This window comes from Primulina eburnea, chromosome 9 (assembly GCF_022965805.1).
Source record: "Primulina eburnea isolate SZY01 chromosome 9, ASM2296580v1, whole genome shotgun sequence".
Taxonomy (NCBI): Eukaryota; Viridiplantae; Streptophyta; class Magnoliopsida; order Lamiales; family Gesneriaceae; genus Primulina; species Primulina eburnea.
In genome coordinates, this window is record NC_133109.1 from 21,054,628 (window position 1) to 21,067,276 (window position 12,649).

The 12,649-nt window shown below is 34.4% G+C and overlaps 1 protein-coding gene across 1 annotated transcript; it reads left to right on the plus strand.

Moving 5' to 3' along the window:
• Positions 1-1,000: 1,000 nt before the first annotated feature.
• LOC140841339 (uncharacterized) lies at positions 1,001-11,089 on the plus strand. The gene is made up of 8 exons (XM_073208682.1): positions 1,001-1,020; positions 1,102-1,162; positions 1,933-2,161; positions 9,002-9,132; positions 9,208-9,258; positions 9,350-9,401; positions 9,676-9,734; positions 10,907-11,089. Exons 4-8 carry the CDS (start codon positions 9,130-9,132, stop codon positions 11,048-11,050), a joined length of 309 nt encoding a protein of 102 aa, XP_073064783.1. The 5' UTR covers positions 1,001-1,020; positions 1,102-1,162; positions 1,933-2,161; positions 9,002-9,129; the 3' UTR covers positions 11,051-11,089.
• Positions 11,090-12,649: the final 1,560 nt, after the last annotated feature.

Here is a 12,649-nt window from a genome sequence, read left to right on the forward strand (position 1 = left end):
TTTAAAACACGAAATGAATAATCAATCATCTGTGACAAACACATTCACTACAAAAAAAACGGGTGGGTTGGCGACGGTTTTATGATAAACCGTCGATACTGTGGCGACCGTTTTTTATAAACTGTCGTCGTATTAGCGACGGTTGTAATAAAATTGTCGTCTATTAAAGTTAGCAACGGTTTTTCTTCACCCGTCGCTACTATAACGACGGTTTAGCATAAAACCGTCGCTAATATTGCGACTGTTTGAAATCACCCGTCGCCATTTTTAGGATGGTTTTATTAACCGTCGCCTTTAGCGACGTTTATATTAAGGTCCGTCGCCATATTAGGAGACATGTTTTTTACCCGTCGCCATGTGCGGCGACAGTTTCAGTCGACCGTCGCTATAAACGACGGTGTTTAACAACCGTATTAATTTCGTAGATTTGCTCGTCGGTGTTATCTTCCAACGTTACATAGATCTGCATATCTTCGTACATGCAGGTTTTTAAAACGTTTTTTTACAGAAAATGTAATATTTAATTTTTGCGTTGTAGTTTGTTTATGAATTATAGCGTAGTATTTTATTTATGAATTTTAGTATAAGTAGATTATTAATTTTGTAAATCAAGAGTGATTTTTTTTTTTGAAAACCGTAGCTTCGTTAAGCTACGGTTTATTTAAAAATCTTCACTTAATATAGTGGCGGTTTTATAAAAACCGTCGTTAAATATAGCGATGGTTTTAAAAACTGTTGGTAATAGCGACTGTTTTCTATAAACCGTCGTAAATTGTCTATAAATTTGCCATTCATCCCTCCATTTATATCTTCACCACTTTAAACAAAAATCAGCTCTAAACAACAATGGTGATCTATCGTTAAAGATAGAAAGAACTTTATCATATTTCAATCCAAATTGATTTTTAAAGTAAGATAAAATTTCTGACCAAATGTGATGTTGGAAAACCCGTGGCTATTATTCTATTTATACCGTGGTCGCCAACATTTTCTTCACGCTATTTTCGATTTTCTTCTCAGGTAATCGCTACGCTATCAATTTTTTCGCAATTTCGGTTTTTTATTGTTTTGTACTAACATATTTTCGTATTAATTTCGTAGATTTGCTCGTCGTTGTTATCTTCCAGCGTTGCATAGATCTGCATATCTTCATACATATCAGGTTTTTAAAACGTTTTTTACAGAAAATGTAATATTTAATTTTTGCGTTGTAGTTTGTTTATGAATTATAGCATATTTATTACGGTTTTATAAGAACATCGCTTAATATAGCGACGGTTTTATAAAAACCTTCGTTAAATAGAGCAACTATTTCTATAAACCGTCGTAAATTGTCTATAAATTTGCCATTCCTCCTTCATTTATATCTCCACCACTTTTAACAAAAATCAGCTCAAAACAACAATGGTGATCTATCGTTAAAATAGAAAGAACTTTATCATATTTCAATCCAAATTGATTTTTAAAGTAAGATAACAATTGCGAGATACAATTTCTGACCAAATGTGATGTTGGAATTAATGATATGGATTTGAGAGAAAAATCAACATCATTGTTTGGGAACAAAATACAGATCGAATAGAAAAAAAAATTGTTCAGACCGGTGCATTATCATCAATCTCATTGTAAAGTTTCACATAAACTTCTATAAGATCGTCTCACGAGTCAATTTTGTGAGACAAATCATCTATCTGATCCAGGTCGTGGAAATGTATTACTTTTTATACAAAAAGTATTAGATTTAACTCCAAATATAGACTGGGTCCATCCGTCTCACAAATATAAATCTGCTAAACTGTCTTACAAGAGAGATACCCCTAAATTTTTTTATATATGTGAAATTATTTTTAATTAATATTTATATACAACTGTTTGTAGGATTGCACCTCTGATGCAGTAAAAATTGACCAAATCGAATATTTTTTTAGCTAGGAGAGTTTTGTTGAATTAGGTCTCGGACTCGGGACATCCTTTCAAATTTGAGATTTCTGACATTCGACCAGTTAACCTAGCTTCGCCCAATCTCACATCGATTCACTTTACCACAGCAGCAATGGAATCTGGCCTCGATAGCCTGCCGTAGCATCCTCAGAATCCTCTTCTTTTATGCGTCTGTAGGCGCGCCGAAAGACGGCGGGTAAGAAATCAACACTTACGAAAGGTTGGGCTGCTTTCCAATTATTTTACTCTAACAGAACTCTTCAAATTGAGTCCTCTATGTTAATGTTTTCTCTTTTTCTCATGTACCCATCCTCCTTTGGGATTCCTCTTTCCAAATCCTAGTGTCAGCTACCATAAAATTGTAATCAGAGAATTTTTTGTGCTCTTGATTTGTTAATTGTTTTTTTACATTCTATGGATTTTTTTTATTGTAGTTACCAATTCTTATGCCTGAGATTGATTTTTTGGGGTCTTGAATTCTTAGATTTTGCTTTTTTTTTGTGTGTTGAGAAGAAATTGATTTGTTTTCCTTGTTTTTCTAATTCTATGCCGTGTACAGTGATGATACAGATAGTCGGTGTATGTAACTGTGTTTTGAATAGTATTTAAAGTCCATTATTCAGGGTTCTAGCATATTTTTTCCTAAAATGAAGCTATGTAGAAAGCTGCAGTGTGTGCTTTGAATAAGTATTATTAAGCTATAGCAAAACCAATAATTTAGTTCCTGATTATTTATTTCTTAATTTTTTTCCTGAAAAATGGGTTAAGTTGGTTACTGACTGAAATTACCAATTTTAAATAGGTTTCTGTTTGATTGATTTTAACAAAAAATAAATAAAACATGGTTGGTTCGGTTTAGTAGGAAAATGAATTGGGTTCATTCAGTTTTGAGCACTATATACCCATCCCTAATATCTCTGCCTTCTCACAAAAATTATATCTTTCACCTTTGAGTTTCGAAAAGCCCTTACCACTCTATGGCTCCAATCAATGTTTCTTGCTGCTGCCTTTGAACCAAGTTCTCAAATCTCACATATTGGAGTATGTGGCAAGAATAACTAAGGAATTCGAAGGAATTATTTGCTGTGCCTTTGAATCAAGCCCTTACCATTCACATTTTTTACCTTGAGTTATCGTCGAGAATTTCTACCTTTCGTTGTTGGTGTTGAAAAATGATTTTTAAATGTTTTGTTAAATTAACATTCATTTTTCATTGCTATGCTTTAAATATAACTTTTTGTTATAGGCTTTTAATTATATTTTAATCAAGTTTTATACAGAATTCAGTTCTATATTTTGAAAAGACATGTTAATTTCATGTTTCCATATTTCAAATTATGCCAGTTTACTTGAAATTTAGATTTTTAGTTGTTTCACAATCCCAGAAAGTTGGTAAGCTTTAAACTTGCTTTCCATATGATTAAGCTATTTAGATCATGACTTTGAATACTCTTATTTATATCATGATTAAGTTATCCCAGAAAGATGGTAAGTTTTAAACTTGCGTTCCATAAGTTAGTTAGAAAGGTCGAACACATTTTGTTGCCACGATCCCAATTCCTAACGACAATTGTGACGGGTGCACACTAGCTAGGAAAAACACACCCGCATTGTCCTGACAGAGTAGGGATTGGATGATGGCTGGAGGACCATGTTTCGGGAGGCCGAAACCAAACTTCCGTAAACAGTTTTTGTCTTGCTAATGATTAGAAGGTTTCGATCCTTGGTTTTGGTGTTGTTTTGTTTTGAGCTGATTTTGTTAAAAGTGGGAATGGTAAATTTACAAACAATTTGCGCCGATTTACATCGGCGACGATTTTATGAACCGTCGCTAGATTGGCGACATTTGTAAAACCGTCGCTATTACCAACGGTTTTGCTTAAAACCGTCGTAAATTTTCTTCCCATTCCTCCCTCCATTTTTCTCCGCACCCTTTTCCTTCTGTGATAAATTTTTCTCTCATAAGACGATTTTTAGTTTCTAGTTGGGGCAAGTTTTATAGCTTCAATTCTTGGTAAATTTTTTATTTTGGGTTAAGATTATGAATAGCTTTAAGTATAGGTCGTTTTCCAGCTGATTTTTTTTGCGCGTGCACAAGTGCTCCGGCGTCTTCTACGGTCAGATTATAAGTTTTTTGTAGATTTATACATAGTTGAATTTGTTTTTATTGCATGTTATTTAGAAATTAAATAATATATATGCATGTTTGTTATTAAAATATTATATAATTTAAATGTTCAATTAATTGTCAACATTAAAATTATTAAATATGTCTACTTATGTTGTTGAATGAGAACTAAGGTGTAACGTACCGTACTTTTACTATTCAAAATTTGCGGAAAAATTAAATTTTTTCTTAAATAAAACATGAACATTCAAAATTCAATAAAAGAATAAACTATATGTCTCATTAGTTGTTGCAACAAAAGATTTGAAATTTAAAGTTTGACAAAAGTATTGAATGTTTTTCATAAATTTTAAAACATGGCGGTCCTCGGGTTTAGCCTCCCGCTAAGTCCAAGCCTGCTCCTTGGTCCCCACCTCTAGCCTCCTCATAAACATCCTCACCTGCATCGATCATGTCTAGTGAGTCTAAAGACTCAACACGTATAAAATGGAAGTAACAAGTACTACATAATAAAATCACATGCAACTTGAAAATAGAACATACATACTTAAAACCTGAACTTGCATATCAAAACCTGAACATACGTACATACATACTTAGACGTGCTATCAACATAAACTTTTCTTAAACATGCTTGCATACTTGAACATACATAACTTCATCATTTTACGTTGAGGCATGTTTCAAAGCAAGCGACCCATAACATAATCGCCTGATCAGACTAAACCACAGTACTGGGCTGACAGGGAAGAATCCACTGCCACATACATGAGATCCGCGTTCATGCTTTAGCGGGCGGATTGGTCCCCGTTCATGATTTAACGCTTTCCAATCCTGATCTTAACCCGTTCATAATTTAACGGGGTGGGTTGGTCCCCGTTCATGATTTTAGCGCTTTTCAACCTCATACATAAATTGGTCACAAGACATTTAGCATACCTCAAAAACTTTAAAAGTTTTCTTTGCACGTCGAACATACTTAACTTGACGTTGAGGGATTCGTTGGATCTCGCTTGGGGCCGCTGCTGCACATACTAACAAGAATTTAAATACTTAAATTGCATAATTTAGACGTAGGTATTCGTGCTCACCCCGAATTCAATAAATAACTTCAAGAAATTCTAAAACACTTGTGGCTTGACCTTATTTAAATCATCGTACTAAACCCAGATATGAAACTCCAAAGCAAACAATCTATTTTCCCCAAAACATAAAGTGCACGGACCCCGTGCCTGGGTTCGTGTATGGGTCCGTGTAGGTGCGCAAAGGAACTACCCGGGAAGTAGAAGGGACACGGTCCCCGTGCCCAGGTCCGGCTCCAGGTCCGTGTAGGTGCGCAAAAAGGAATACTCGGAAAGAAGTGGGGACACGGACCCCATGCTAGGGTCCATCTAGGGGCGCAAATTTGACACTCTGAAGGAAACAAAGGCACGGACCCCGTGTAAGGGTCCGTGTACGGGTCCGTGTACTTGCTAAAGTTTGAAATCCACGAAAATTTAATACATGTATTGCTTAAAATTCTAAACTCGATCGTGCGGACTATAAACTGACACCTCGAGACCCATCCTAAATGATACCACATTGATACAACCTGTGCAAACACCCCTAAACCACGACGCCCATCCTAACACAATATAATATCATAAACACAGAATTTGACACCAATCGTTTCCGACGACTTCTAATGAATTCAAGTGCCTATCGACACTAACCGGCATACAAAATACCAACCCAACATCATATTATTCATACCTATACGCAGCAGCAATCACCCATCGATCCCCAACGAAGCCTGCAACAATAAAACTTCAAGAACACATCAATACATAATTTTCTGAAAAACACAGTTTGAGCAGTCCCACGAAAAACGTCATAACTCACTCAATTTATATCTATATATTTTGAATTTACTGTCAAATCGAAGGTATCGAAAAGTTCTACAATTTTTGTTTTTAAAGTTTTCTCAGAATCACGACCGAAAAATCGCAGTATTTAAAAAGACAGTAAAAATGAGTTTTCAGATCTAAAACTTATTTCAAAACATTTTCCACTCAAACAACGAACGTCATACATGAATTTTTACGCATAAAAATAACACAACACATTATATTACGAGATCGATGCAGAAATAACAGAATATATGTGCCTTTGAATCTTTAACATTATTGAAACGACGATACCGAAGCGAGGGAAAATGCGAGGTTGGTTCGGGACGAACGTGGCACTAATTTCTTGCAATAAAACCACCGAAAACTTGCTGTAAAAATCGAATGGAAGGGGCGGCTGCTCTCTAGCAAGGAACCCTAGGTTTTGCTCTTTAGAAAATTTAAAAATCTGAATGTGTGTGTGTTTTACGGTATCTAGTGTGTGAGTGTGTGCGTGTGTTTGGGTAGGGAATAAGGGAGAATTTCGCTTAATTACCTCCTTAACAAAATAATTAAAGTATTATCTCCCTACTAACCTCTAATTAAATCCCTTAATTAAAATAGAATACACAAAAATGCTAATTTTAAAAGTTTCAAACTCTTAAATCACTAAACAAATAAATTAGGCTTTAAAATACTAGCAACTTAATAAATTAGTTAAAATGCCCCAACCTCAACTTAAAGTAAAATACCACATTTTAAATAGCCAAAATCGTCTCCGGTCTTTTCCTCGATCCGCCTTGAGTAATCGCCTGAAACATGAAACTGGGAAAACATTTTAACGTGCATCACCCAAACATTAAAATAATGCAATTTAAATAAATCATGTATCACTAAAATCATTTCAAACTTTAAATAAAATATTTAACAATTAAATAAATCCATGGGCTATATGTGTACTGAATTATGGCACTACATAAGGAGTTCGTATATTAATTTTTTAAATTAATTAGTAATTGATAGCGATTAAGTAAAATACATCTTATTTATTCTTTGTAGGATAAAATGAATAACGATAGAAATTGGATATATCGTCGGTTGGAGAATGGATTTCTAACGAATTTTATTAGCGACGGTTTTTATAGAAATTTTTTTTATAGTGACTTATGATAATTAACTTTTCGTATTTTCAATTTTGAGTACACATATCTTTTAAAACACGTATAGTCAGGATATGTGTGCATTGGACATGTGTATTGAAATGTAATAGACAAGCTTGGTGAACGGTATGGTTTAAGTTTTCGTATGTTTATGGATTATTTGTTTTAGATGTTAAGAGTTGTGATTATGGGTCATAGTATTGTTGGTTATTATTGTTTTGTGGCATTGTTGATATTAGTTGATGGTAGTTGTATAGTATCAGCGTTGCTATTCGATTTTAGTTGCATAAGAGTTTGTTTTGGCCGAGACCAGACCGCACCCGCGGTAATTTGAGCAGCGCCCCCACGGTCTTTATTGCAGCATTTTTGGTGGATTGCCGAACATACACCGCACCCGCGGTGTGATAGTTACCGCACCTGCGGTGGAGGCACCGCACCCGCGGTAAGTTTCAGAGCGCACTTGCGGTCGACATTTTCAGGATTTTTGGTTGAGTTGCCGAGGGCACACCGCACCCGCGGTGCGTGAACAGTGAAAACGTGTTTTCGGATTTTAAGTGTTGAATGCAAGTGTAGACTCTCATTTCTCTTCATTCAATCGGATCTTCTCTCAAGGGGTGAGCTAAGGTTCCATTTTCTTTCTTTTGTTCCCTTCATTCAAGCCTCTTGTTGGATTATTGAAGTGAGGAGAAGGTTATTTTGGGTTCAAGGAAGCTAAGGTAAGCTTTTGGTATAGTTTATTCTTGGTTTTGGTGTTGGGAGAAATCTTGGGTTTGGTGATGGTGTTGGTTTTATGGATTAAATGGTATGATTTTGTGATTATTGAGATGTTAATGGTGCAACTTATGGTTTATTGTTGTAGGTGGTGTACCAAGTGTTTAGATTCAAGTGTTCTATTGGTTGTAAGTGGAATTTCATTCCTTGTGCTCACATGATGATATATGTATTGTATTTCAATGGTTTTAATGTGTTATTCCCTTCATTTGATTCATGATTATGTATTGATACACTTGTTATATATATTGGAGGAATTTTATGTCTCAATTGTGAAAAGAGAATACAAGAGATTAGAGTCTTCAAAGTGTTTGATGAAATGCCAAAGAGAGAACTCTAAATGATTTATTGGATTGATAGATACATAGTCAGAGATTGCATGCAATTAGTTGATCAACGACCATAGGCTTATATCCCTCAGAGTTATCGATTCATATCGATGGGATATAGGTACAGAGACAGAGATACTATATAGATATCAATCCAACAGAGAAAAGAGAAATATCATCTTATTGTAATATTGCTATGTTATTCATGTTTCAAGAGTTGATGGTATTTAATGATTTCAAAGCCATGTTTTACAGAGTATGTTATGTATCCATTGATATGTAAGAGTTCCACTTGCTGAGTTTTATACTCATTTCAGTTATATCATGTGATGCAGATAAGAGCGACGGGCCGGGACGTTGATTGGAGCCGGGGTCATATGCATACCAAAGATGGAAGGAAGAAGTTATTTTGCTAGTATTTTGACATGATCACAAGAATGATATTTTGGTTTTTGTTGTATCATTTTATTAATCATGTGTATACTTTTGAATATATATGAAATGTATTTTGAATCCTTCCTTCATTTTCAAGAAAATTTCAAATTCCGCTGTTATTTTATTAAAACGGGTCAGATGTGTCACATGAAAACACAAATCACCGAGGATTTTTGCGTCCGGGGATTTCACAGCCAATTAACTTAATTATTTCCAGTAACTTTCTACTCAAATCTTTTATTAATATTGTAAAAAAAATCTTTAATTACGAATGATTAAAAAATTGGTGTTTGTCCAAGTATTTGTAAAGCCCAATAAATTGTGGCCATTTGCCTGTTGAAACCCTAACTGCAACTCTTCTTCTGTAACCAGGTTGTGTACTTTTCGTTTTGGTAATTTCAAGTGAATTGTGATTAGGATGGGGAAGACAAGTTCTAAATCGCAAGGAGATCTCCATGCCTTAAGGTGTCAACATTGGTGCTGGCCCCCTTTCGAAAGAGATGGTAAGTCACCAAAAACCCTTTTGATTACCCAACAAATTATCCTCAAAACTAAAATCCCAACTCTAAATTCCACAGGAGACCACTGAGTGGACTGTTTCACCACTCATCAGGTACAATTTTTCCATGGTGTGTATCGCCATTTTTGTATCTTTTTCCTACTGCGCTCTATTTTTTAATCGGACTTGTGATCTTTTATCTTTTTTACTTGTCGCATTAGATAGGATCAGCCGTTGGAGGCACAGCAGGAGCTTTTTATGGTTTCAACCACGGTATGAATGATGTTATATCATTTCGTATGATTGGTTAGTATGTTCTGGGTCAAGACACATAATTTGATTTGAATTATTGATTGTTCTGCATTGACTGATTTGTTTTAACTATATTGATTGGTGTATTAATTTTTTTTATATGTGATTGGATTTATTGTTAATTTGGGATTGTGTGTATCATACCATATGAGAAAATTTCTTCTGTTCTTTACAAACTCTTGCAATTTTAATGGAGATTTTGTCTTTAGATTCTCTAATTTCAATCCTTCTACAGCTATGCCGTTTGTTAGGAGGTGGATCAAAGGACCTATGTGGTTACATTTCCTCATTGGTGTAAGTCTTTTGATGTCGTTGTAGGACTTGGTGTTGTAACCGTTTGTTTTGGAACTTATTTTCTCTTGGTATGGTGATGGTGGGTTGTGGATTACCATCATTATACTCAACCATGACATTTTTTGTGCTGCTTTATGATATGCATTCTATGCTTATGTAAGGACAAGTAATATTAATTGATGTTTTTAGTTGGAAGTACTTGAACATTTGGTGATATTGGGTACCCTCGGGCATCGACAATATACAATTTTTTTCACTCTCAAATTGACTCTTGTGGTAGGGGTGGCTGTAAGTTGGCCAAATTCCTCTTTCACGATGAACATGATTCATATTTATGTTGCAAGAGTGCTAGTGTATAAAGTAGCTACATGTAGACATGTCCACTACGCTTTGATTCTCTGATGATCAACCAGCAATTGCAAATGGTAATCAAGGATCCATGGTGTAATATTATTGTTTCCACTTCAATTTTGTGCATCACTCCCAAATTGTCTATTTGAAATGATTCATATTTATGACATACCCACTATTCTCTATACCATGTGTGAAAGAATGATCTGCTTTTTACGCAGGGTTTTAGCTTAAATCTTGACAATGTCCACAACTTCGGTAGTGTCTTGTGTCTTTTTCTTTGCAGTTCATTTATTTTCTTTATTTGCATGCCCAAATGGAGAAAGAAATGTGTGTTAATATGATAATAATGTTAATAACAGAGCTATATGCATATGGATCATGTACAATGCTGGCAACATGCCAAAATTCATACTACCTGGCTCTGTGGAAAAAGCGTGGAATATAATGTGGGGGTTGGGTCATTGTGTCTTCTAAGTGTTTATTGAATTTAATACTTTACTATGTCAGCTGTATTAAATTTAACCTAGTTTTCTTTTTGTACGTGTGTAAATATTTTGAATACTGAAATGTTATCTAAAACACTTTCCTATGGCCCCCTCATTTATTTTGCATAAGTCTGTCCCTGGAATCATACATGTTTGAATTATGAGTACATGTTTTATATGTTTAAAATTTATCAAGTGGATGCTTCTTACTTGTGGTACTTTGAAAATGGGACCTCCGTGCTTACTGATATCTTGTATCCTAATGAAGTGATTTCTGCCTTTTAGTGCAAATATATGGATTCAAACAAAAAATTCACATGTGATCCAATGTAGGCGTGCACCTCATTGGGACCGCTGCCATGTGCCATTTGCGCTCTCTCGTTTTCCTTGGGGGCTAAACCACATGTGAAATTAGGTCTACACAGTCAAATGTCTCGCTTTTTGTATGAAATTTATTTAATATCTAAGCATGTATAAAATACGATGTGATTTTTATTTTCTTCGTAAAGGGTATTGCTTTCATTCCTGCATTTAGATCTTTCGAGCAATGCGCCTTCCTATTTCACCCTCAAACATCAAATTCTGCGGCTCTGAAATATATATATATATATATATATATATATATATATATATATATATATATATATAAGGTGGTTGGTATCATTATGTATACTTCATGAAAAACTTGGTGCTACATTTTTCAACAAATTATTTAATTTGTCTCGTTATAGTTTTTCATGAAGTATACATAATGATACCAACCACCTTTGACTTGAGTATGTGTATGATCCCCAAAGCATAAGGTGTATGTATATATCAAGTCAGGGAGAATCTTGAAACATCTCTAAAAAACATTATTTCATTATCTTGAATTAATTAATATGTGCCACCATACAAAAAATTTCAACAATATCCCATCACAAAACTTGGAGCAATACGAGCACACACCATGAATACAAATAGAAAATGACAGCTCTTTGAACAAAATTGATGCAAATGTTGTTATATAGTATATAAAAACTCAAGACTATTAATTCTCCAGCATATCTCTACAAAATAGACCAAAATCGAGAACTGAAATCCAATATTTAAAACAAGAAATGAATAATCAATCATCTGTGACAAACACAATCACTACAAAAAAACGGGTGGGTTGGCGACGATTTGATGATAAACCGTCGCTACTGTGGCGACCGTTTTTTATAAATCGTCGCCGTATTAGCGACGGTTGTAATAAAATCGTCGTCTATTAAAGTTAGTGACGGTTTTTTTCACCCGTCGCTACTATAGCGACGGTTTAGCATAAAATCGTCGCTAATATTGCGACTGTTTGAAATCATCCGTCGCCATTTTTGCGACGGTTTTATTAACCGTTGCCTTTAGCGACGTTTATATTAAGGTCCGTCGCCATATTAGGCGACAAGTTTTTTACCCGTCGCCATGTGCGGCGACGGTTTGTCAAACACCGTCGCCAATAGCGACGGTTATTATTAAAACCGTCGCTACGCGTGACGAGTTTTGCAAAAACCGTCGCTATGGTTTCTATATATACCAACTTTCACGACTTGTCATTAAAAAATATCGACATATCATTTAATTTTTTTACATAAATTAGAAAAATGCTGATTTGTAGCTGTCATACAAAAATTATACCAAAATAAACGAAGATTAAAATTTACTACATCAAAACCAAATTTTAAATTTTGGTTTACGAAAACAAAAAAAATTAGACAAGTTATTGAACCAAGAATTAAATTTTTTTTGTTTCTTGTTGTACATTTTATAATCAAATTGTGAATATAAAAATATATTATTAGTAAACTACCAAAAGACACCAAACTAGTGTAACAGAGAGTATTTCACATTACTTTTTAATTAAAAAAATATTAAAGAGTTTAAACCATAGTTTCTTGCTCATCTACTTTCTATAATAAAGTATAGTGAAATAAGCTTTCGATTGAGATAATATTTTTAATTTGTTTGTAGGTGTGGATGTTAGGGAAAACAGTTTGTTTTGGTTGGATATTAAACCTAATGAGATCTCGTTCTAAATTTGAGATATTAATATTAAAAACA